General features: G+C 36.0%; 3 protein-coding genes across 7 annotated transcripts; 2 read left to right on the plus strand and 1 right to left on the minus strand.

Annotated features, from left to right (window-relative positions):
* Window positions 1-3,131: 3,131 nt before the first annotated feature.
* LOC123205540 (cryptochrome-1-like) lies at window positions 3,132-8,402 on the plus strand. 2 transcript variants are annotated; one of them, XM_044622522.1, is made up of 5 exons: window positions 3,135-3,784; window positions 4,243-4,461; window positions 5,497-6,203; window positions 6,928-7,736; window positions 7,982-8,402. In XM_044622522.1, the coding sequence occupies exons 1-5, from the start codon at window positions 3,472-3,474 to the stop codon at window positions 7,983-7,985; spliced, it is 2,052 nt and encodes a 683-aa protein (XP_044478457.1). In that variant the 5' UTR covers window positions 3,135-3,471; the 3' UTR covers window positions 7,986-8,402. The 2 variants fall into 2 exon arrangements, with proteins under 2 accessions (XP_044478458.1, XP_044478457.1); XM_044622523.1 differs by lacking the exon at window positions 7,982-8,402 and having other exon boundaries at window positions 3,132-3,784; window positions 6,928-7,740.
* Window positions 8,403-8,580: 178 nt separating this feature from the next.
* Window positions 8,581-10,026, minus strand: LOC123205541 (aquaporin NIP1-1-like). Its single transcript, XM_044622524.1, has 5 exons — window positions 9,747-10,026; window positions 9,431-9,649; window positions 9,114-9,320; window positions 8,927-8,988; window positions 8,581-8,839 (listed from the first exon to the last, which is right to left on the minus strand). The coding sequence occupies exons 1-5, from the start codon at window positions 9,888-9,890 to the stop codon at window positions 8,620-8,622; spliced, it is 852 nt and encodes a 283-aa protein (XP_044478459.1). The 5' UTR covers window positions 9,891-10,026; the 3' UTR covers window positions 8,581-8,619.
* A 2,283-nt stretch (window positions 10,027-12,309) lies between these two features.
* Window positions 12,310-18,902, plus strand: LOC123205501 (probable protein phosphatase 2C 9). Of its 4 annotated transcripts, none has more exons than XM_044622461.1 (6): window positions 12,310-12,998; window positions 13,099-13,206; window positions 14,181-14,360; window positions 14,471-14,747; window positions 18,074-18,228; window positions 18,351-18,902. In XM_044622461.1, the coding sequence occupies exons 2-6, from the start codon at window positions 13,168-13,170 to the stop codon at window positions 18,486-18,488; spliced, it is 789 nt and encodes a 262-aa protein (XP_044478396.1). In that variant the 5' UTR covers window positions 12,310-12,998; window positions 13,099-13,167; the 3' UTR covers window positions 18,489-18,902. The 4 variants fall into 4 exon arrangements, with proteins under 4 accessions (XP_044478396.1, XP_044478399.1, XP_044478398.1 ...); XM_044622463.1 differs by having other exon boundaries at window positions 12,657-12,680; window positions 13,099-13,988; XM_044622462.1 differs by lacking the exon at window positions 12,310-12,998 and adding an exon at window positions 13,940-13,988.
* Window positions 18,903-20,536: the final 1,634 nt, after the last annotated feature.

Below are 20,536 nucleotides of genomic sequence, written 5' to 3' on the forward strand. Positions count from 1 at the left end.
GAATCAGTCTTAGAAATTGAAATTAGAGTCGGTTTTAATTCCTTAAAAGAAAAAAGTGAAACAAGATTTGAAACTTACTAATTTTCTTAAAATTAGAACCCAAACCTATCCAATGTCTTACATAGCTAACAATCAAAACCGAAATCGAGTATGTGACAGTTGCGATCTTATAATTTGTTTAGCCCTAAAGAAAAGGGAGAAGGACTATTTCCCACCTAACTTTTGATGCGTTTTCAAAATGTTACCCACGACAGATGAAAATCCATTTTTTCCACCCATGAGCCGTTAATATGAATGATATCTATTTGCATAAGGATAAAATATCTATTTTACCCTTGTTAGATAAAATGACAAAAATACCCCCTCAATTTAGAAACTAACATTTCACCTTACCTAAAGTTTTTAAAGTTTGAAAACTAACATTTTCACCCCCAAACCTAGGGTTTCCATATTTTTCAAAATACAGCCGCCCCCCATAACTTTCAAAACTAGCAGTTTTAACCCCATTCTTCAACTTCATCTCTTGACGTCGTCTCCGACGTCGTCATCGGCCTCCTCCTTCACCTGGTGGGATGACGGTGATACGATAAAGAGATCTTCATCTCCTCGTTGCACGGTGCGACGAAGAGACGGAGATCTCTTCGTTACAATCCCCACCCCGTCTAAAATTCTCGGAATTCGTTGATAGTTCGAATAGATTCGGAGACCAGGTCGACTGATTCGTTTTAAATTTAAACAGGTTCTATATGGTCTTTTCCTATTCCTTCTATGTCGTAGAGTTAAAACCAAGAAAGATTTGTTGTTTTCCACAAGTTGCCTTACGTTTTCGAGAAACCCCTCTCGTAAATTACAAAAAAGGAATGCTGATTTATATAGATATATGATTTCGATATGATAATAATAATGGGTTGCCCGGGACTCGAACCCGAAACTAGTCGGATGGAGTAGAAAATTTCTATTCAATTTCAATTGAATTCTGCGACGAAGAGACAGAGATCTCTTCGTCGCTCCACCCAGACGACGAAGGACGACTCTTCGCTGTCCTTCGTCGCTCGTCATGTCGTCCAGATGCTACGACGAAGGGTCATCCTTCGTCTGTTCTTCTAGATCTGGACAACAGGCGACGAAGGGTCGTCCTTCGACATTCTTTGTAGTCGGAGATGAGAGATCGATCGATTGCATCGGCCGTCGGTGGTGGCCGGAGAAGGAAGCAAACTCTAGGGGTGAAATCTAAACTTTTCAAACTTTGAGGATGGGTTAGTTATTAGTTTTTAAAACTTAGAGGGGGGAAACGGTTAAATTTTAAAGTTTTCAGGTTTTAAGTAGTAAATGACAATTTTGCTCCTATTCCTAACTGAAAAATTAGACGGCAGTTTGGTCATAGATGAAAAAAATGAATTTTCATCTGTCGTATATGATATTTTGAAAACGCATCAAAATTTAGATGGGAAATAGTCCTTCTCCCTAAAGAAAATCACCAAAAGTAACTACTACATTTATTCCACCAAGTCTTTTTATACAATTACACTTTTAAAAAACCTTTAACTGTTGACAACTTGGTTGGTGGGAAAGGAAAAAGTAAAATTGGGTGAATTGGAAAAGTGGGTTTTGCCGAAGGGGTTCCATTAAGTGGATGACAATACAAAAGAAATTGATTATCGAATTGAATAAGAGTGTGGTCCATTGGCAACCGAAGCTTAATTACAAACAGATGAGACAAATTACACCCACTGGGCATGTGCAATATCTTATCCACTCTGCCTTGTCTACGCCTTGTTTTCAGACAAGTTTTGAAGTGACTACTTTTCTGGGTTGTTCGTGCCTCAATTTATTCACCCTTTTTAAAAGACTTTGTAATTATGGATAAGAATTAGAGATGAACTCATACTTAGTCCCCTAATTAATTCATTTTTTTCCAGATTTAAATTAAGGCCTATATTTCTGGCAGATCTGCTTTAAAAAATTAAAGTATAAGGCAGGTTTCCCTCAGCCTTAGCTATTATGTAATTACAAAAAGTGAGCTGCTTTTATCTTAAATGCACATAAAAATGCTTAATATGGTCCGACCAGAAAGGAATATTTTTTTTACCAAGGGAGAGAGAGAAAAGACAGCACTTGACATGACGCATAAAAGGAATCTGAGCTTTTCTGAAGAGCCCCAAACATTGAAAGCAGAGGCCCAATTGAGTACAAAAATGCCGACTCCCAATTACTCGGCACTGCCTGACTCGCCCGCGGGTCGCTGTCCCCAGTCGTTTGTCTAAAAACTCAATCACATAATCATCATCTTATAAATTACATAATTATATCATAATATTATACAAATGAAAATATTTAAAAAAAATTTAATTAAAATATATAATAAAATTATATATAAATATTTTTTATTAATTTATTTATATAAACTAATATAATAATAAATGATAACATAATTATTTATTCTTTAATTAGGTTTTAATCATTTGTTAGATTAATTTACCTAAAAAAACTATTATAATCCATCGTTGCCTTGTCCTGTTTAATCACTAAAACAATATTTTGCTATCACTTATGTCTGTTTTCAACGTCTGGTAGGTCCACTGATATAAAATTTATTGGCCAAATGACTTATTCCAACCCAAGTTGGACCTACTCCTTAATTTTTTGCCGTCAATTTTTTTAAATTTAAAGTTTCGCAAGGAGTCAAAGTTTAACAACATTTATTAGTTTTAATAATAAAATTATTTTTTAATTAATAATATTATAAAAATTGATATCTTTTTTTATTTTAATTAAAGTTAATTTTTTGATAAATTTTTTTTTTTTTTTACAAATAAGGCTCTTTAATCTCTCTTTATCTTATTTCAAACTTATCTTCATTAAAATAAAACTGATTCATCTTTATTCAAATAAATCAATAAAAATACTTATTTCAATTTATTTTAGATAAATTATTATTTAATAAATAATATTAAAAACATAAAATATAATTCCCTATATAAGGGAAAATATAATATATTATAATAATTTTCCACTCTGTCAACCAGACAGGATTAGAGAAGAAACTAGAGAGGTGGACAATGCCTTGATTTCTTGTGCAGGATAATGGAATATAAAAAAAAAAAAAAAAAAATCAAGAAAACAAAATTTGTGGCTGCAAATTGCACTCACTTTTCTCTGTGAGGGCTTGGCCTTTTGGCTGCTCATCAAGGACCATAGACTAAAAATGAATAACTAGATTATGAAATAAATGAACACAAGCAAAAGATTATGAATGTGAGAAAGTAGAATAGATTCTCGCTTATGGTTGAAAATCTGCTTCTTCCCATAATAGTGTTACTTCCATAAACCCTCCTCCCCGCAAAAAAGCATAAAATTAATCACAAAAGTTGCTTTATTTTTGGCTCCAGGGCAGAAAAAGGAAAGAAATGTTAGATATCTAACTGGGAGATAATAAAGTTAGTTTTGAGTTGAGAATTTTTATTGGTTGAGATGTCAGGTGGTGGGTGTAGTATAGTTTGGTTCAGGAGAGATCTAAGAGTAGAAGATAATCCAGCACTGGCAGCTGGTGTGAGAGCTGGTGCTGTTGTTGCAGTTTTTATTTGGGCTCCAGAAGAAGAGGGTCCTTTTTTTCCGGGGAGGGTGTCTAGATGGTGGCTCAAGCACAGTTTGGCTCATCTGGATTCTTCTTTGAGGAGTCTTGGTACTTGTCTCATCACCAAAAGATCCACTGACAGTGTTTCTTCTCTTCTTGAGGTTGTTAAAGCAACTGGTGCTACTCAGCTCTTCTTCAACCATTTATATGGTCTGTCTTATCTTCTTCTCTCTGCCTCAACTTTTCGTCTTTTTCTTGTCTGTCTGCATTTATTAATTTTTTTCTTATGCTTTTGCATGCCTATACTGGATCGTGTGCATCCACTTTGATATATTATATTATATATTTATTCAGTTTGTGTTTTGGAGTTGTATGATTATGTAATAATTTATTCTCTCACTGATTTTAAAGATGTTGGCTTTTCTGAACCGCTTTGAATTACTGATAAATTCCTTTGAAATGGTCCATTTGTAGTGATCTGTTATCATTTATACGGTTAAGTTTGAGTAGGTACTTTTTGATGTTGTGGGAATTTTTTTAGTTTAATATGTTGTAATTTGTGCAATTTCTTTCCATCTGCTTGTAATTCTTTTTCATCAGCTTAGAGTAGCAATAACAACAATTTGGTAATTTGCATCCAACGTTTGTGTCAATTCATTGTTTTCCAGACCCCTTGTCTCTGGTAAGGGATCACCGTGCAAAGGAGCTTTTAACTGCACAAGGCATAGCTGTGCGTTCGTTTAATGCGGATCTGCTCTATGAACCCTGGGAGGTAAATGATGCACAAGGCCACCCTTTCACGACATTTGCTGCATTTTGGGAGAGATGCCTTAGCATGCCTTATGACCCTGATTCTCCGCTTCTCCCACCTAAGAGGATAATTTCAGGTTTGTATGGAGTGTGACCACGGTGATCCATTTTGTTTTTGTTGTAGTCAAATCTCTTTCATATATTATAAGGGCATTTGACACTGTTTTACTTGAAATTTTGAGCTTCAACAGAATTGAGATTTCACATCCACACTAGCACTCCAATGTGGAAAATACTCAAAAAATTGTCAGGAACATTTGCAGAGAGTGACATGTTATGAGAACATCAAGAAAACTTGTGCATAGAGAATTTATTTATTATCATTGATGGTGCTAACCATGTGGAGCCATGAAGTTTTGTCTAATATTATGTTAAGAGACCTATTAAAAGGAGACTTTTATAGAAAACCTTAAAGCTTCAACTGTAAACTATTTTAATAGTTAAATGCCTTTTTTCTTTTTTGTCAGGGTCCCATAGTACTCTTATTGCAACAAACATGTGTGACATTCAGAAACGTTGCAGTATTTTTTGTCACCCCACTGTTTCTTGTCACTTGGATACATTTAGGGATGGACCTTGTTTCTTTGAGTGTCTGATTCAGCTCATTAGTATATTACTAGGATTATGTAACAGAGATTTATCTGTTGGCTCTATTTATACTTGTGTGAAATTTCACTCTCTTCTTAACATTTATATAGGTTAGAGTCTGTGTTGGTTTTAAACTTGAGCCCTCTCCCCCCATCCCTCCCCTCATCTCAAGGAAAAGCAGATATGCTGATTGCCAATCCTATATGCATTTATGTTGTTCCCTATAACACAAACGTTTTCAATGACCAGGTGCTTGAAACATTCCTTCACTACATGGATGTGGGAAGGATGCAGTGGGGAATTTAACTACTTTTTCTAAGATTAGCAATGATATTCACGGGGAGTTAATTTGTTGTGAAGCTTTATTTGGGTAGATTTTATTCTTTTCTCAATCTTAACCTTGTGTTATGGATACTATGTTTGATGTCTGTTTGTACATTTTTTAGTTCATCCCTCTTAAATATTCACTGATTCAACCTCTGGTGTAGCTAATTTTGCTTTCAATATTATTTGCTTTCATTCAGGTGATATATGTAGATGCCCTTCAGATACATTAGTGTTTGAAGATGAATTGGAGAAAGGGAGCAATGCACTTCTTGCAAGAGCGTGGTCACCTGGGTGGAGCAATGCTGATAAAGCTCTCACCACATTTATTAATGGGCCTTTAATTGAATACTCTAAGAATCGGAGAAAGGCTGATAGTGCCACAACCTCATTTCTTTCACCGCACCTGCATTTTGGGGAGGTAAGTGTGAGAAAAGTCTTCCATCTTGTCCGCATCAAGCAGGTTTCCTGGGCCAATGAAGGGAACAAGGCTGGTGATGAGAGTGTGAATTTGTTTCTCAAGTCAATTGGTCTTCGAGAATATTCAAGATATATGAGTTTTAACCATCCTTACAGTCATGAAAGGCCTCTTCTTGGGCACCTTAAATTCTTTCCTTGGGTTGTTGATGAAGGCCATTTTAAGGTATGGAGACAAGGTAGAACTGGCTATCCACTGGTGGATGCTGGCATGAGAGAGTTGTGGGCCACTGGCTGGCTTCATGATCGGATACGTGTTGTAGTTTCTAGTTTCTTTGTTAAGGTTCTTCAGCTTCCTTGGAGATGGGGAATGAAGTATTTCTGGGATACCCTTTTGGATGCAGATTTAGAGAGTGATGCTCTTGGTTGGCAGTACATATCTGGCACTCTTCCTGATGGTCGTGAATTTGACCGGATAGATAATCCACAGGTATTAATGATAATGTCAATTAATCTAGTACAGCATTGTACTGTTGATTGGACTATCAAACATGTACTAACGTGAACATATATCTCCCTGATCTGTGAGTTTGACCGAATAGACAATCTCACGAATATACTCATATTCCACACCTTTTTCTTCTGTTTTTGGCCCTTTTTAGTGCTTAGATACAGAATATAGTGGACATTCCAATGCCTGATCTTAAGGATTTTTAGCAGCAAATTTGTTCCTTCTTTCTGAAGCTTAGATTACTATTGTCTTTATTTTTTTAAGCTGTATATTCTCCTCATAGATTCTGCCTATTTATAACATAGACAACTTCTGTTATATTTTGAGTTGCCTTTTTTCTTAAAAGTCCCTGGTTCTCTGCAGTTTTCTGACAATTGAAGGTCAGTACGTGTTCCTATTCTTGGGCATAACCTGATGAATCAATAACCATATATAGAAGCAACTCTGGAGCTTGTGTTGCTGAGTAATCTGAACATATTTTTGTGTCAAAGTTTGCCGAGGCATCTGGGAAACTACTTTTCCCTCTGTCCTTATACCCTTCTTAAATCATGTCTGTGGCTCTTAGAAGCATAAGAAAAAAGTAGTCAAAATTCTGGAATGGATTTATTTATATTCAAAATGTCATGCATTATCAGCTACTTAACCTCGTCATTATAGACTTTTCAGTATAGAAATATTCTCACTAATTGTTACTATTCAACAGTTTGAGGGTTACAAGTTTGACCCCAATGGGGAATATGTACGAAGGTGGCTTCCTGAACTTGCTCGACTGCCAACTGAATGGATACACCACCCGTGGAATGCACCGGAGTCTGTACTCCAAGCTGCTGGCATTGAGCTTGGATCCAATTATCCTCTACCCATTGTGAGTATAGATGCAGCAACAGCCAGGTTACAAGAAGCACTTACTGAAATGTGGCAGCAGGAAGCAGCTTCAAGAGCTGCAATTGAGAATGGAACCGAGGAAGGTCTTGGAGACTCATCTGAAGCGGCCCTAATTGCCTTTCCTGGAGACATACAAATGGAGGAAAACCATGAACCTGCTAGGAATAATCCTCCTACCACAGCTCGTTGTTACGAGGATCAGATGGTCCCAAGCATAACTTCTTCTTTGGTGAGAGTTGAAGAGGAAGAGTCTTCCTTGGATCTTCAAAATTCTGTAGAAGCTAGCAGAGCAGAAGTTCCAAGAAATGTGAATGTAAATGTAAATCAAGAACCTAGAAGAGACATATTAAATCAAGGGGTTCCACATACAGTTCATGACAATAACCCTTTGCGACAATTTAATATTGCAGTAGGTATGCGAAATGCTGAAGACTCCACGGCTGAATCTTCTAGTACCAGTAGAAGAGAGAGGGATGGAGGGGTGGTTCCTGTTTGGGCTCCTCCATCTTCTAGTTTCTCGGAGCAGTTAGTTGGTGATGAAAATGGCATTGGAACAGGTTCATCATACTTGCAGAGGCATCCACAGTCTCACCAAATAATGAATTGGAGGCGGCTTTCTCAAACTGGGTAAGGACTCTTTGAAGCATTTGGCAAGTTTATAAGCAACTTCAATTAAAAGCTCTTCTGTTTTTATTGTGATTGAATATGCCTGATCTGAAGCTGTATTATGTTACTAATATAATTCCTTACGGCATTCCAATATGCAACATTATTAAGTGGAACAATTGCCATCCAGAGTGCATGCAATCACGTTTATCTCCATTGGGTGAATGGATTTTATTCATGATCTTGAATCTTTCTTCTCTTAACAGGTAAAACATTGTGCATGACTTGGACTGGAAACTAGGAAGGTGGAGTATGAAATGATGCAGAATTCTGTGAGCCAAAGGGATGATAAATCAGTATCATTCATTTATCTTATCTACCCACTTTTCTTATCACTAGTCTAAGCTGTTAGGCAGTAATCTCTTATGTGCGTGAAACTCCCAGTTAGTACAGGCATCTGCTTTGCTATCCTTTTCCTTGTACCTTATACATAGCTCTGCTGTATAGTATTTGTTGTTCTCATAAGTGAGAGAAGAGTCGAGGTAGGGATGTGTAGTTCTCTAATAAATCCAGGTTTGTGGTTTCAGTTAATTAGGCAGATATTTTGTTGTAGTTAATGGTTTTGCCATCTTCTTAACTGCAGTATGACAGGTTTCAAAAGTTTACAAAGTGGTTCTTATTTGGAAATTGCTGCCACATGGTATATGGACTTTTATTTTCTGATTAGTTTTCATGTCTATCTTTTCAAAAAGAGAAGAAAATTAAATCTCAATTATATGTGAACAAGGTCTCTGGTGGAAAATCACTGATAACTTCCCCAGATAATTTGAACAGAAGGGCAACTTGACATCTTTAGATTGGCGTGAGCAGATATTGTCCAGAGTGTCAAGATGAGCTGGTGTATCTATGGATCAACATGTAGATAAAGTTGATTGTAAATGCTTTTAGTCTCCAGAGGCTCCTCTTTTTCAGGTTTAGGTACTCTGAGCACACTATAGATCAAAGCTGCAGCCGTTGCTCCAATAATAGGAGTGATTATGTACACCCAAAGATTCTTGTAAAGACCAGAAGCCACTGCAGGACCCAAGCTCCTTGCAGGATTCATGGAAGCCCCAGTGATCGGCCTGCAAAATTCATCAAACTAACCACCCTAACAAGGTAATACATGCGTGAAAATAGTAAATGCAACAATACAATACGAGTAACATTACCCAGCAATCATGATATTACACACCAACGTCGCACCTATTATGACTCCAGCAAAATCTTTACTCTGTCGATTCATTCAGTGTTCAGTGTCAATGAATATCATCTTTCTAAAGAATATAAAACCTCAAACAACAAAACCAGAATATGGCCGGTAAAAGCAACTAATATGCATTAATTCAACATACATACCGCTCGATGATCAGTAGCAACACCACAGATGGTGAACATCAAAATGAAAGTGATTATGAATTCCCAGGTGATGGCTTCAAGATCAGAGGTTGCATCTGTGTACTGAGTCGCTATTGCATGAATGTTTTCTTGGTCAGAAAACAACACTTTCAGAGTCAGACTGGCAAGTGTTGCTCCCAAAACTTGAGACAATACATAGAAAGGCACCTATATAATAATCCCCAAACAATTTTTAATGCAAACAAATTCTTTTAAAATTAATAATATACATATCCATAGATTTATGATTCATGAATGATATCTAAACACTGGCTCACTTGTTTCCATGAAAGCTTCCGCGAAGCAGCAAAGGCAACGGTAACAGCAGGATTAAAATGGGCACCAGACACATGCCCAACTGCGTATATCATTGCCATCAGTACCAGACCCCAGGCCAACGCTATTCCTACAATAGTAAGGCTCTGAATCTTGTTAACCAGAGCAGCCCCACAACCGATGAACATAAGAACATATGTTCCTATTAACTCTGCAACAACCTGTAGCAGAATAGAGGAAACAACAATATTATTCTTGGTTAGAGCTGCTTTCAGAGCTGGTTAATGTTACATTCATGTGTGGAGAATCTGAGCTTACCTTTTGGAAATGAGATGGAGATGTGTCACCACCGACAGCTTGTTCAGGGAAAGGAGTAGATTTATCCTCTTCCATGCTTGAGTGTTTGACTGGCAATGAATGTTTAGGGGAGACCTCTGCAATAATTGAAGGTGTGCTAGCCATTGCTGCGGTTACAAGCTAGACTGCAATGACTGTTTGAATTGGCTACCTTGCAAATATTCTTATATGTAACTTCATGAATATTTCTGTTTGTGGCATTGGTCACAGGATATTCTATAACCTTGATATTGAAGTCATATATCTGACTTTATTGCGCCTGTAGTTGTCAAAATTTGCATAATTTATTGAAGGCCGGACTGGTTCAATTGTCAACCTTGCAATTTTGGACGCAACAAAGCAAGTAATCCTCGGCATCATCTGATGGTATCTAGCGGTTTCAAGCTTAACTAAGTCTTCATTTGTTGTTTTCTGAGTATAATTGTTAGCTAAATTACAACAATCGACAAAAATTTTATATAAAATAGCTTATGAAATTTTTGTATCACATTCTTGATCTGCAAATAGGCGATTAAGAACTAAAATCCAATCATTCTGTCCCATTGCTTGGCTAACAGATAGTTGCTGACCTTGTCTATGAAGAAAATGGAGGATAAGGACTCCTATAACAGATAGTTGATGTCCAGTCAACCAAAATCTCTAGCTGATTTCTACAAGAGTTCACAGAACAAGACTAGCTATGAACTCAAATGCAGGCATGGGCTTGGGCATGAACAAGTGATATGAACCAATCAAACAAAAGTCTTACGCTGAAAGGAATACACTCAGTACAAGAAATTCTACCCTTTTAACAATGAAGAATTCGTGGACATGGATGAATTTTGGATAATACTGCATACTGAAAATCAGGGCATTTTCTGCAAGATCCATCCAACACATAAAAGCAAGAAAACACTAAGTATCAAATTAATTTTTAATCATTTTCATGTTTGTGGGTAATCTTGAGTTAATAATAATCTTTTTAAGCCTTTGGCTCATAAAGGTGATCACCCTCCCTGAATTTTCCGAGAAATCAAGATTCTATCAACTTGTTTAAACCTTTTTAAATTTTTATGTGCTTCGGCTTTCTCAGAAAGTGTTTTCAAATTTGTCGAAAAACAAATAATTTTATTAACTCCCATTTAAGATCCAATAACACTTAATTTATATATAAAGGCAATGATAAAATGACTCAGAGCAAGCTCAGATGTACACGTTAACAATGTTGGATGTTTCCTTAGTTTTTAGTGGGGAGATGAGACAATGGCTTATTTCATATCTTTTTATCTAAAATATGAAAAACCACATAGTCATCTCATCTCTTTGGTGCCATCGACCGAGGAATCATGGAATTCTAAGACTAGCAATCCTACCTACTGCAATTTTTTATTAAGGGAAAAAGCATTGGATGCGATTCGCCGGCACTGTGTAAGTCAACACTTTATTTTATTGCTGCAAATTAAAGAGCTTAACATAACACTCAAATGCTCAAATGATTTGATGAACACTATGAGAAAAGGATTTCTGTGTTGCATTTGCTGGTAAAATACTAGATAACCATTCATTCTCACAACATTATGAGATTGAGATTATTCTTTGACGATTATAGAATGACAGAAAACCTGAAAAATGAAAAAAAAAAAAATTAATGGATGAGTAGTACAGCCTCGACTTTCTCTTCTAACGGGTTTCAAAGTGAATATTAGCACAGGCAGAAACAGAACAAACTTAAATTAGAGGGACTGTCTCTTCCAAGAATTGCCTTTTATATTTTATCAGTAGTCATAACCCATGTGCGAAGGGGAGTGTTTTTTGTCTTTAAAGAGTAAAGAGATAAAAGCAAACGGTTGTCATTTTTTTGCAAAGCAGAAGAGCAGCTCAAGTGGAGCAGCATTATTGAAAGACTAGCCTGTGACTGTTGGCTGTGCAAACAGAGTACATTTACACATAAAAAGATCATTACTTTTCATTTCAAATATAATAAGCCAAACAGGGCTAAAGACACTCATGAAAAAATCCGTAATTCAATCAGAAAGGTCTCTTGGTTAAGCGTTTCATTGGATGGTGATGAACACGATAAATTATCTGTCTTGTTATACACGTGGGTAAATAATGACCAGTCTTACTAAGTATACTCTACAAAACAAAAACGGCAAGGATCATCCTGCCATTCTCAATATTAACCAGCAAATCTGTATCTATTTAAATATTCAAATTGGATAAACATAATAAACTATTTATATACTCAAACTGGATAAACATAATAAACTTTTTTAACAAAAATGGTTGGAAAATTGTCATTTTATTAGAGTTGGTTTGTCATACGGGGACATACTGAAAGGATTCTGATTGTGGTCTTAACCATGGCAGTCAACGACGTTTGTTAGGTCGTAGTCAAATTAGACATGACTCATCAATTTCTAAATAAATGTAAGGTAATGGTGAAATAAATTATGGAAACATGTACAAGGGCTTGCTTGCAGGGTCATTCCCTGATGAAGTTACTGTGTCATATTTTTGCAGTTTGCAAAGAAAGTTTTCCCTTTTCATAAGCACGCTATGGTCCAGTTCAAAAATATCCCTTTTTTATGCAATTTTTAATTTTCCAACACAAAAATTTTCAAGCCAAGGTAGGCGGACAACGGGCAACAATTTTAACCTGTTTCAACCCAGTTGGTAAAATGACAAACTACAGTGGAAAATCAAATGCATTGTTCTGCACCGTTTAAATTGAAGATTGTTTGAATTTAAATCTGGTTTCTTTAGTTAGAAATTGCAGAAAAGAAAGTGATAAAGGTAATGTGAATAGGAGGAAGTAAAGAAAAAGAAAGGAGCTAAATATTGGGAAGTACAAACACAGCAAAGTCAATAGGAAAGAAGAATGAGAGTACTATTGTGGGAGCTTTTTTTTTGTAGGTACAGATTTTTTTTCTTACTGCAACTGCAAAGGCTACGCGGTTCTGCATATCATCATAGTTAACTCAAATCTTTTGATTCCTTCTCTCTCAACACGCAATCGTTTTCTTTATATATATATTTTCTCTACTTACAAAAGGTTTCATCTGTTCTCTTCCTCTCTCCTTTCCTTACTTCTATCTCTATCATCATTTCTTTATTCATTTGCTTGCACAAACTAATCAAAACAAGAAGAACAAACGCCAAAACCCCACCAAACAACGGGTAGAAGAAGAATAAGCTAAAGTTCATTTTGAACTTTTATTTGACGTACAAGAGGTTATTTTCCTATATTAAGTTTTCGACTTGCTAATGGGGTCTTGGGGGCTTTACTTTAAAGGTTTTATTTAATGATCTGGTTTTGATTTTGATGTGGCAGATTGTGAATTTTGGGAGCTGGGTTTGGATGTGGAAATAGTAGTTGAACGTGCTCTAAAATTTTGATTCTATGGGTAGATTTTGCTGTTTTAATTCTTCCTACTCCAAGGTCAAACATGTTTCCTCGTACCACTTTCTATTATTATTATTATTATTCTCTCGTTCTTTTTCTAATTTATTAGTATGTTCTGTTTTATCAATGCTTGCTTAACTAATAGTTTGATGAAAAACGGTGTTTAATTGATTGGTGGGCTAATTTTGTGATTTTGTGTGTGTGTGTGTGTGTGTGTTGGGGGGTGGGGGGTGTATGTTGCTGAATTTATCAGGGATTCGGAAACCTCTGGTTGGCTACAAATCCCATTGCTGGATCTAATTGAGAGGAAATTATCACCTCTTTTGCTTGTCTAGGCAATTTGATCATTCATATGTTGTGTAATTGTGTGTATGTTGCTGAATTTATCAGGGATTCGGAAACCTCTGGTTGGCTACAAATCCCATTGCTGGATTTAATTGAGGGGAAATTATCACCTCTTTTGCTTGTCCAGGGAATTTGATCATTCATATGTTGTGTAAGGCGTTGGATGGGAAAGGAGTTGGGTGAACCTTTGTTTATTATTATGATGATTGAATGACTTTCAGCTTTTTGATGTTCAGAGGTCGAAGTAGCTGTGTTATAATCATTATATTAATTTAAGAGAATCCCTTAGTTAATTTAGGTGAACCTACAGAATGTTTCCAGCCAGCAAATTCCATTAGATAATAGTGAGTGTAAACAATCTATAGGAGTGGTGTCCACAATCTTATATTTTTCTTTTATTTTTTTCTGCCCAAACTTTCTCCAGTCTTCCCAGAATAGTAGCAGCAAAGTCCGGCCTTGAAGAAACATAGAGAGTGAGTAAAATCCAATTCTTCATGCTTACATTCTTGTATTTGACGCTTCTCTAACTCTGTTGTATGTATAATGCTTTTGCTGCTGTCTTGTGCAAGTAATAATGAAATTGGCAGTGCTTTTTGCTATCTTCTGTTTGTATATATGCTTCTACAGTCTTTTAAGATCTTCTTATTTGTATGTTTTCTGTGTAGCTTGTGGGAGGACGCTCGTCGTCTGCCGGTAAGGGAAGAAACCATGAAGGTTTAATCAAGTTTGGTTTCAACTTAGTAAAAGGAAAAGCTAATCACTCTATGGAGGATTATCATGTTGCAAGGTTCATGCAGAGTCAAGCTTTCCTACAGAGGAATCTGTTTTCTAATATCCTAAAGGAGGTAGGATCTTGCTTTCAATTATAAAGAATAACTATGCATTTTAGTCTAGATTTAGTTGTACCTTAATTTAGGAATGTTTTATTCTAAATCTTCACTTATGAACATTCTAGGAAGAGTTTTGGGCTGACCCCCGTAGATCTATCTCTAAAGCCTATGAGAAGACAGACCAAGCAATTCTTTCACAGAGTTCTGTCTTGAGGCGGGGTGGATCCACTGCTGTAACTGCAATTTTGATAAATGGTCAAAGGTTATGGGTAGCCAATGTTGGAGATTCTCGAGCTGTTCTATCAAGTGGAGGCCAGGCAGCACAGATGACTACAGACCATGAGCCCAACACTGAACGAGGCATCATTGAGAATAAGGGTGGCTTTGTTTCAAACATGCCAGGTTTTGAACTGCAGCCTTCTCTTACACAGTTCATTGTTTTGATAATCTTTTCATCTTTGTAGAAGAAATTATTAAAAAGTTCATTAAAATGCACTATACTCATTGTCTAATATATACAGAACTGATGTTCTAAAACAAATAGAATTGATTGGCCATTTATTGTTAATCATCTGCAAATATTATTGACTCAGTTTCCAGTTAATGAAACATTTTATAGTGGTCTAGTCTATCTGGACGTAGAATAATTCCAAATTTTTTATATTCCCATTTCCATCTTCCTGAAAGTCTCTCTTACCTTCAATGAGTTATCTGCTTACCAAGATTTGATGTGGCATTCTGATTGGATTAGTTGATAGGAGATTTGTGGCAGTCCATTCACGTTATAAATACTTCAACATTAACTTCCAAGGAAGAAAGGACAATATATTTGCTGTGTTTCACAGCATATCTGGTGTGAAATTTTTGGGCTTTTTGATTAATATTTTGGGTTCTTAAGTAATAATTTCTGTATCTTGAGATGTAGCTTTATTGTCTTGCAACTTCTACATTGAGCATTATTTTGCTGCTGTTTTCCCCTCAATTTCTGACTCTTCCCTGCTTATGTTGGTGTAAATTTTGGAGTTTGAGAACAAAAATCCTTGAAAGTCTTCTGGAGTGATAAATCTTAAGAGGTTGAAGGGGAGTCACTGCTTTTGAATTTTAGTAGAATTGCTAAGAAAGAATCTGGCTTGTTTAAATTCCAAGTCATAAGGACAACTCTGTATAGTGTGGAAATTTAAATAAATATAAGGAAAATTTCACATATGATCCTCATTGTCAGAAAGTTTTGAACACATTACCGTACTTTAAAGTTTTGGTGATGGAAAGCTGTCACTGCACCTGCCATCAGCAGAAGGGCTCATGGAAGACATCTAACCTCTTGTATGAGGTTGAAATTTCTAGTACTAATATGTGGTTTTAATGAGCATAATATTTGCTTATCACAAATATATTTGTGTGTTCCTTCTCTGATTTATAGCTACTTTAACAATAAATTTTTTTATACAAAGAACTTTTTTTTTTCTTGTCACTTACAAGTATGAGAAACGTTCACATGTGGATTTGATTCATTTGTTGAAGTTCGGGCTTCAATATCTAGAGTATTGAAGAGAGTAAATGACATTTTGAGAAATTGGATGGAAATCCAAGCTTCTAGCTCTTTTTCTTTTTTAGATTTATGAAGTCCTGCATAATTTGATACGAAAGTTAGTTTTGAGCGAATACTTCAATTGCATTTGGAATCATAAGATACCACCATGCTCTACATCCTAAGTGGATGTCAGACCATCATCATCTGCACTATACTATTGCAACTGAGAAACATAATAGTGACTTTGATACCAAATGAAATGAACCTTGAATGAATTACACTTCTGTAACACCCCAGGTCCAATAACCCGGCCCACTGTTAAGATATTGTCCACTTTGGACACACAGTCCATCATGGGTTTGCTTCTGGGCTTTGCAACCCAAAACGCGTCTTGCAGGGAAACGAGTGGGTCTTCACTCAACTGCCAAGATATTGTCCCCTTACGGCCCAGCCTTTTTGGGGTTTTGTTCCTTGGACTCAGAGGCCTGGTCAGGGCTTGGCCCAAGAACGCGTCTTGGGTTGCAAAGCCCAGAAGCAAACCCATGATGAACTGTGTGTCCAAAGTGGACAATATCTTAACAGTGGGCCGGGTTATTGGACCTGGGGTGTTACAAATGGTATCAAAGCAGCTCTGCGTGTCCTCTTGAACGATGGTGGGGCAAACCTCAGCGAGAACGCTGAGTCCCGTAAGGGGGGTGTATGTGATACCCTTAGGCGAATCCCATATCGACAAAGCACGAGAGAGATGTTGGGTCTGTGTGTGCTCTGTCTATGGATCCCACATTGGTTAGTGGTGGGAGAATTGAATTGGTTAAATAGCCTGTGAGCTCCTTAACTGTTAAGACGCGTTTTGGGTTGCAAAGCCCAGAAGCAAACCCATGATGGACTGTGTGTCCAAAGTGGACAATATCTTAACAGTGGGCCGGGTTATTAGACCTGGGGTGTTACAACTTCAAAGTCTAACTATTTGATATTGGAGAGCTCAAAGACATATAAACCCGTACTAGAAGCTCATACTTTTTGACGTAAAATTTAAGTTTCATACCTACATTTTGGATCATAACATAATTCTATATAAAGATCAAGTGCAGAATATTGAGGAATAGTTTGGTGAAGATTTAGGGTCACTAGGTGTGGTAGAAGTTGCTGATGAAATATTCAAGATTACCCCATTAAATAAATGAGCCTTTCATATTGGCATTTGAATAGCTTATGGTAGATGTGAATGGCATCCATTTCCTCCTTTGCATTCTGGCAAGTATTGATTGTAGGATCTTCCTGTAGTGATTTTTTTTTCAATTAATATATATGTATCACAATTCCACTTCACTTTAAGCTTTTCAATTGTCTTTAATTTTTCAGGCCCGACAGGTACCAATATCTGTTAGCTTTTGTAGGTTTCTGTCTACATCATGGGTGCATTATTTTTCTTCTACCAAGAATGTTATCCGAATGTTGTAATATGCACCTTTCTCTCACTACCCCATCATGTCAGTGCTGTCTTCTGGACTTTGTTCTGGAAGTCCTATTTTTATGATTGATTATGCCTTTTACGTGGATAAAACAAAAGATTTGCCATGTTGGATGTGGCCATTGCAATTGTGGTAGTCTTCAATAATAAATATTACCATGATCTAATTTGTAGAGTTGGTTTTTAGACAGATTTCTTGGATAGATTGTACTCAAGTGATTTCTGGTAGGTGGCCTTTGTACTCAAGTAATATTTTTCAGGCTCTATTTTAGGATTTATTGAGGTTCTTGCTTGTCTGAATTTCCATTTTTTATTAGGAAATAGGAATTTGATGTTTCCTTTGACTGGAGCAATTGTGATTATACGATGGTAAACACCTCAAATTTATCATGGACAAATTCTAGACGAGTTTGATTTTTGACATTTTGTTCCTAAAGTTCTGTAGGATATCCATACATAACCTAAACTTTACATCAAACTTTGGAAGATACCAAACCTTTTTATGATATTTGAGTTCTTTTTTCTCGTTTGGTGATCTAGTGCATATGTTAAGCCTAAGCAATTTACTGCTTGATAATCACAACTCAATTTAAGGGAACCCTGTAGCTAGATTAGCTTCTCCCCCCATATTGAATTTGAGAAACTGAATTCTTTGTTGGTGTTTTTGAATCGATCAAATAAGGTACACAATTGAGCTAATATTAAGTATTATTATCCCATTATCAGGAGATGTCCCAAGAGTTAATGGGCAGCTGGCAGTTTCTCGTGCCTTTGGAGACAAGAGCCTCAAATCACATTTGCGATCAGATCCCGACATACAAGACATCACTATAGACGTCTGTACTGACATTCTAATCCTTGCAAGTGATGGTCTTTGGAAGGTAAACTTGTTTATGTCAACTTACTTTTCCTTCCTTGTGTCAATGAAACTGTAGTGTAGTTGATGCTTGCATTGTGAATAATAATTCTAAGTTATTTTTCCTTATTTTATGTGATAATCCAGGTGATGAGTAATCAAGGGGCTGTTGATATTGCAAGAAAGATCAGAGACCCCCGGAAGGCAGCCAAAAAATTAACAGCTGAAGCATTGAAAAGAGACAGTAAAGATGACATATCTTGTGTCGTCATTAGATTTAGGTGATAAAATCTTTGAAACCGTACTCCTGCCAAATGCAGTATATACCCGAAATAAAAGTTTCTTGACAGAGGATGCCAAATTGTGAGTAGACAAACCCTGAAAAAAAACCCACAACCAGTATGGTTTAATCCGTAGATATCTGCAGAGATGGAATCTGCTAGAGGAATGAGTTAAAAAAAAAAGGGTTCCCATCTGTATATTCATTTATTGATTAGGTTTGGAGTTTGATATTGTTTGATTTATTCGTTATGGTGAATTAGGAATCTGATGTATATTATCTTTCGGTTTGCACAAAAAACACCAGAGTCTTTAAGTAGATGGAAGAAAGTGGTTTTGATTGTCATTGGAGCAAAACTTTTGATAGTGTAGTTCATTTCAGCTCAAATCCCATTAAGGGATGGGCTGCTTTCTTTTGTTTTCTGTTTGAAGGTTGATCAGTTCCTACGTGATGTTCACATGATGTTGGGAGGCATTCTCATTTTTCATCAGGTGAAAAAAGTCCAAATTCATAGCTCTAGTGTATTTTCATCATTTGAGCAAAACTCTTGACTTTGTTGAGCCATCAAATTTGAATTTAGTATTTAAACACTACCGTCTTAATATTCAACAACCCCATTGTTGAGGGTGAGACCTTTTAAAGTTTGTAGGATTTGACTGGGATGTTGGTTTGTATAAAGCATTACAGTTTCAATAAAATTATGTGTATAAATAATATGTATAATTTTACGTATAAATAATAATTTGTTATCATATGATTGAATATTGTTTTATCTCTAACTTAAAATTATTTAATTATATAATGATATTCATTATTTGTGCATATTATTTATGTACGTAATATCACTTTTATGATTTATATGATAGAGGGTAAGAGTATTTAGGTATTTAAATTTGGGTTTTAATTATATCCTAATAACCTCTAAATAATATATCAATTTCCTGTAAACCTCCCCTAATTGAATCATTTAAATCAATTACTCTATTTTATAAAATAAATTGTATTTCTTTAAGTATTTTTAGTCCAGGCCCAACTTGCCACCAGTTTTAGGGTTTAGGTTAGTAGCAGTTTTCTCTCTATATATATTATTGGCCACCAGTCCTGTAAGTACTGAGGAGTCCTGCTTCTTCCTCGGGAGCTTTCAATCTCTGTTTATCTAACGATCTGAATTAGATAGCTCCTTCTGTATTTCTTTTAAGTTTTTAATGTATTATGATTGCCTCTCCTTTCGGCTGCAAGGGCTGAGATCTGTTGATCTATTTCTTGATGGCTTTGTTCTGGAGGCATATATTAAATCCAGAGGGTTTAGGGGATCATTTTAACCAGACTATTGGCACTTTTGCTTCTCTGCTCCCCTCTCTTTGGAACATTTTTATTTTTTTCCATTATTATACTTAACTATATGCGGTTTCTGTTCCGGTACTTGCAATTTTTATGTGCAAAACTTGTTAAAACATAAGCGCATTGCTCAAAGATTGACTTGCAGGCATGCTTTTATAGCCCAAAGTTTTTAATGGGTATTATCAGATTGTTGTTAATGAAAAAATTGTTTTAAGATATCACGACTGGTAAACAGTCTTTGTCTTTTGGGCACCTGTATTATTTTGGGCAGTTGGCAATCCTAGGGAATATTCAAATCATCCCCACGTAAATTGCACAAAAGTGCAACAATAAATGGCTTAAATTCATTTGTTGAAGGTTATGGGCGGATAGAAAGCATGCCCAGCATAATGGATTACTTCTAGCTCAGCATTATCACCCAAATGGCTGCATTTGAACTGTATAAAGTTTGAATAAAACTATATATTTATTCATTTTATATACATAAATATATAAACATTTATATCATTGACTTGTCTGATTATATATTAAAAATAAGTATGTATAATATTGATCGTAAAGTTTAGTGGCAGCGCATAACTGAAACATCTGCAATCTATTAAACATATTTTTCACTGCCTGCATTTCAACTCTTTTGGCACTGCCTGTTGAAACCTTTGATTTATTTTTTGAGTTTTATTATCAGGAATGACCTCCTGTTTATTCCTGTGAG

The sequence above is a fragment of the Mangifera indica genome, unplaced genomic scaffold (genome assembly GCF_011075055.1).
Source record: "Mangifera indica cultivar Alphonso unplaced genomic scaffold, CATAS_Mindica_2.1 Un_0008, whole genome shotgun sequence".
Classification (NCBI taxonomy): Eukaryota; Viridiplantae; Streptophyta; class Magnoliopsida; order Sapindales; family Anacardiaceae; genus Mangifera; species Mangifera indica.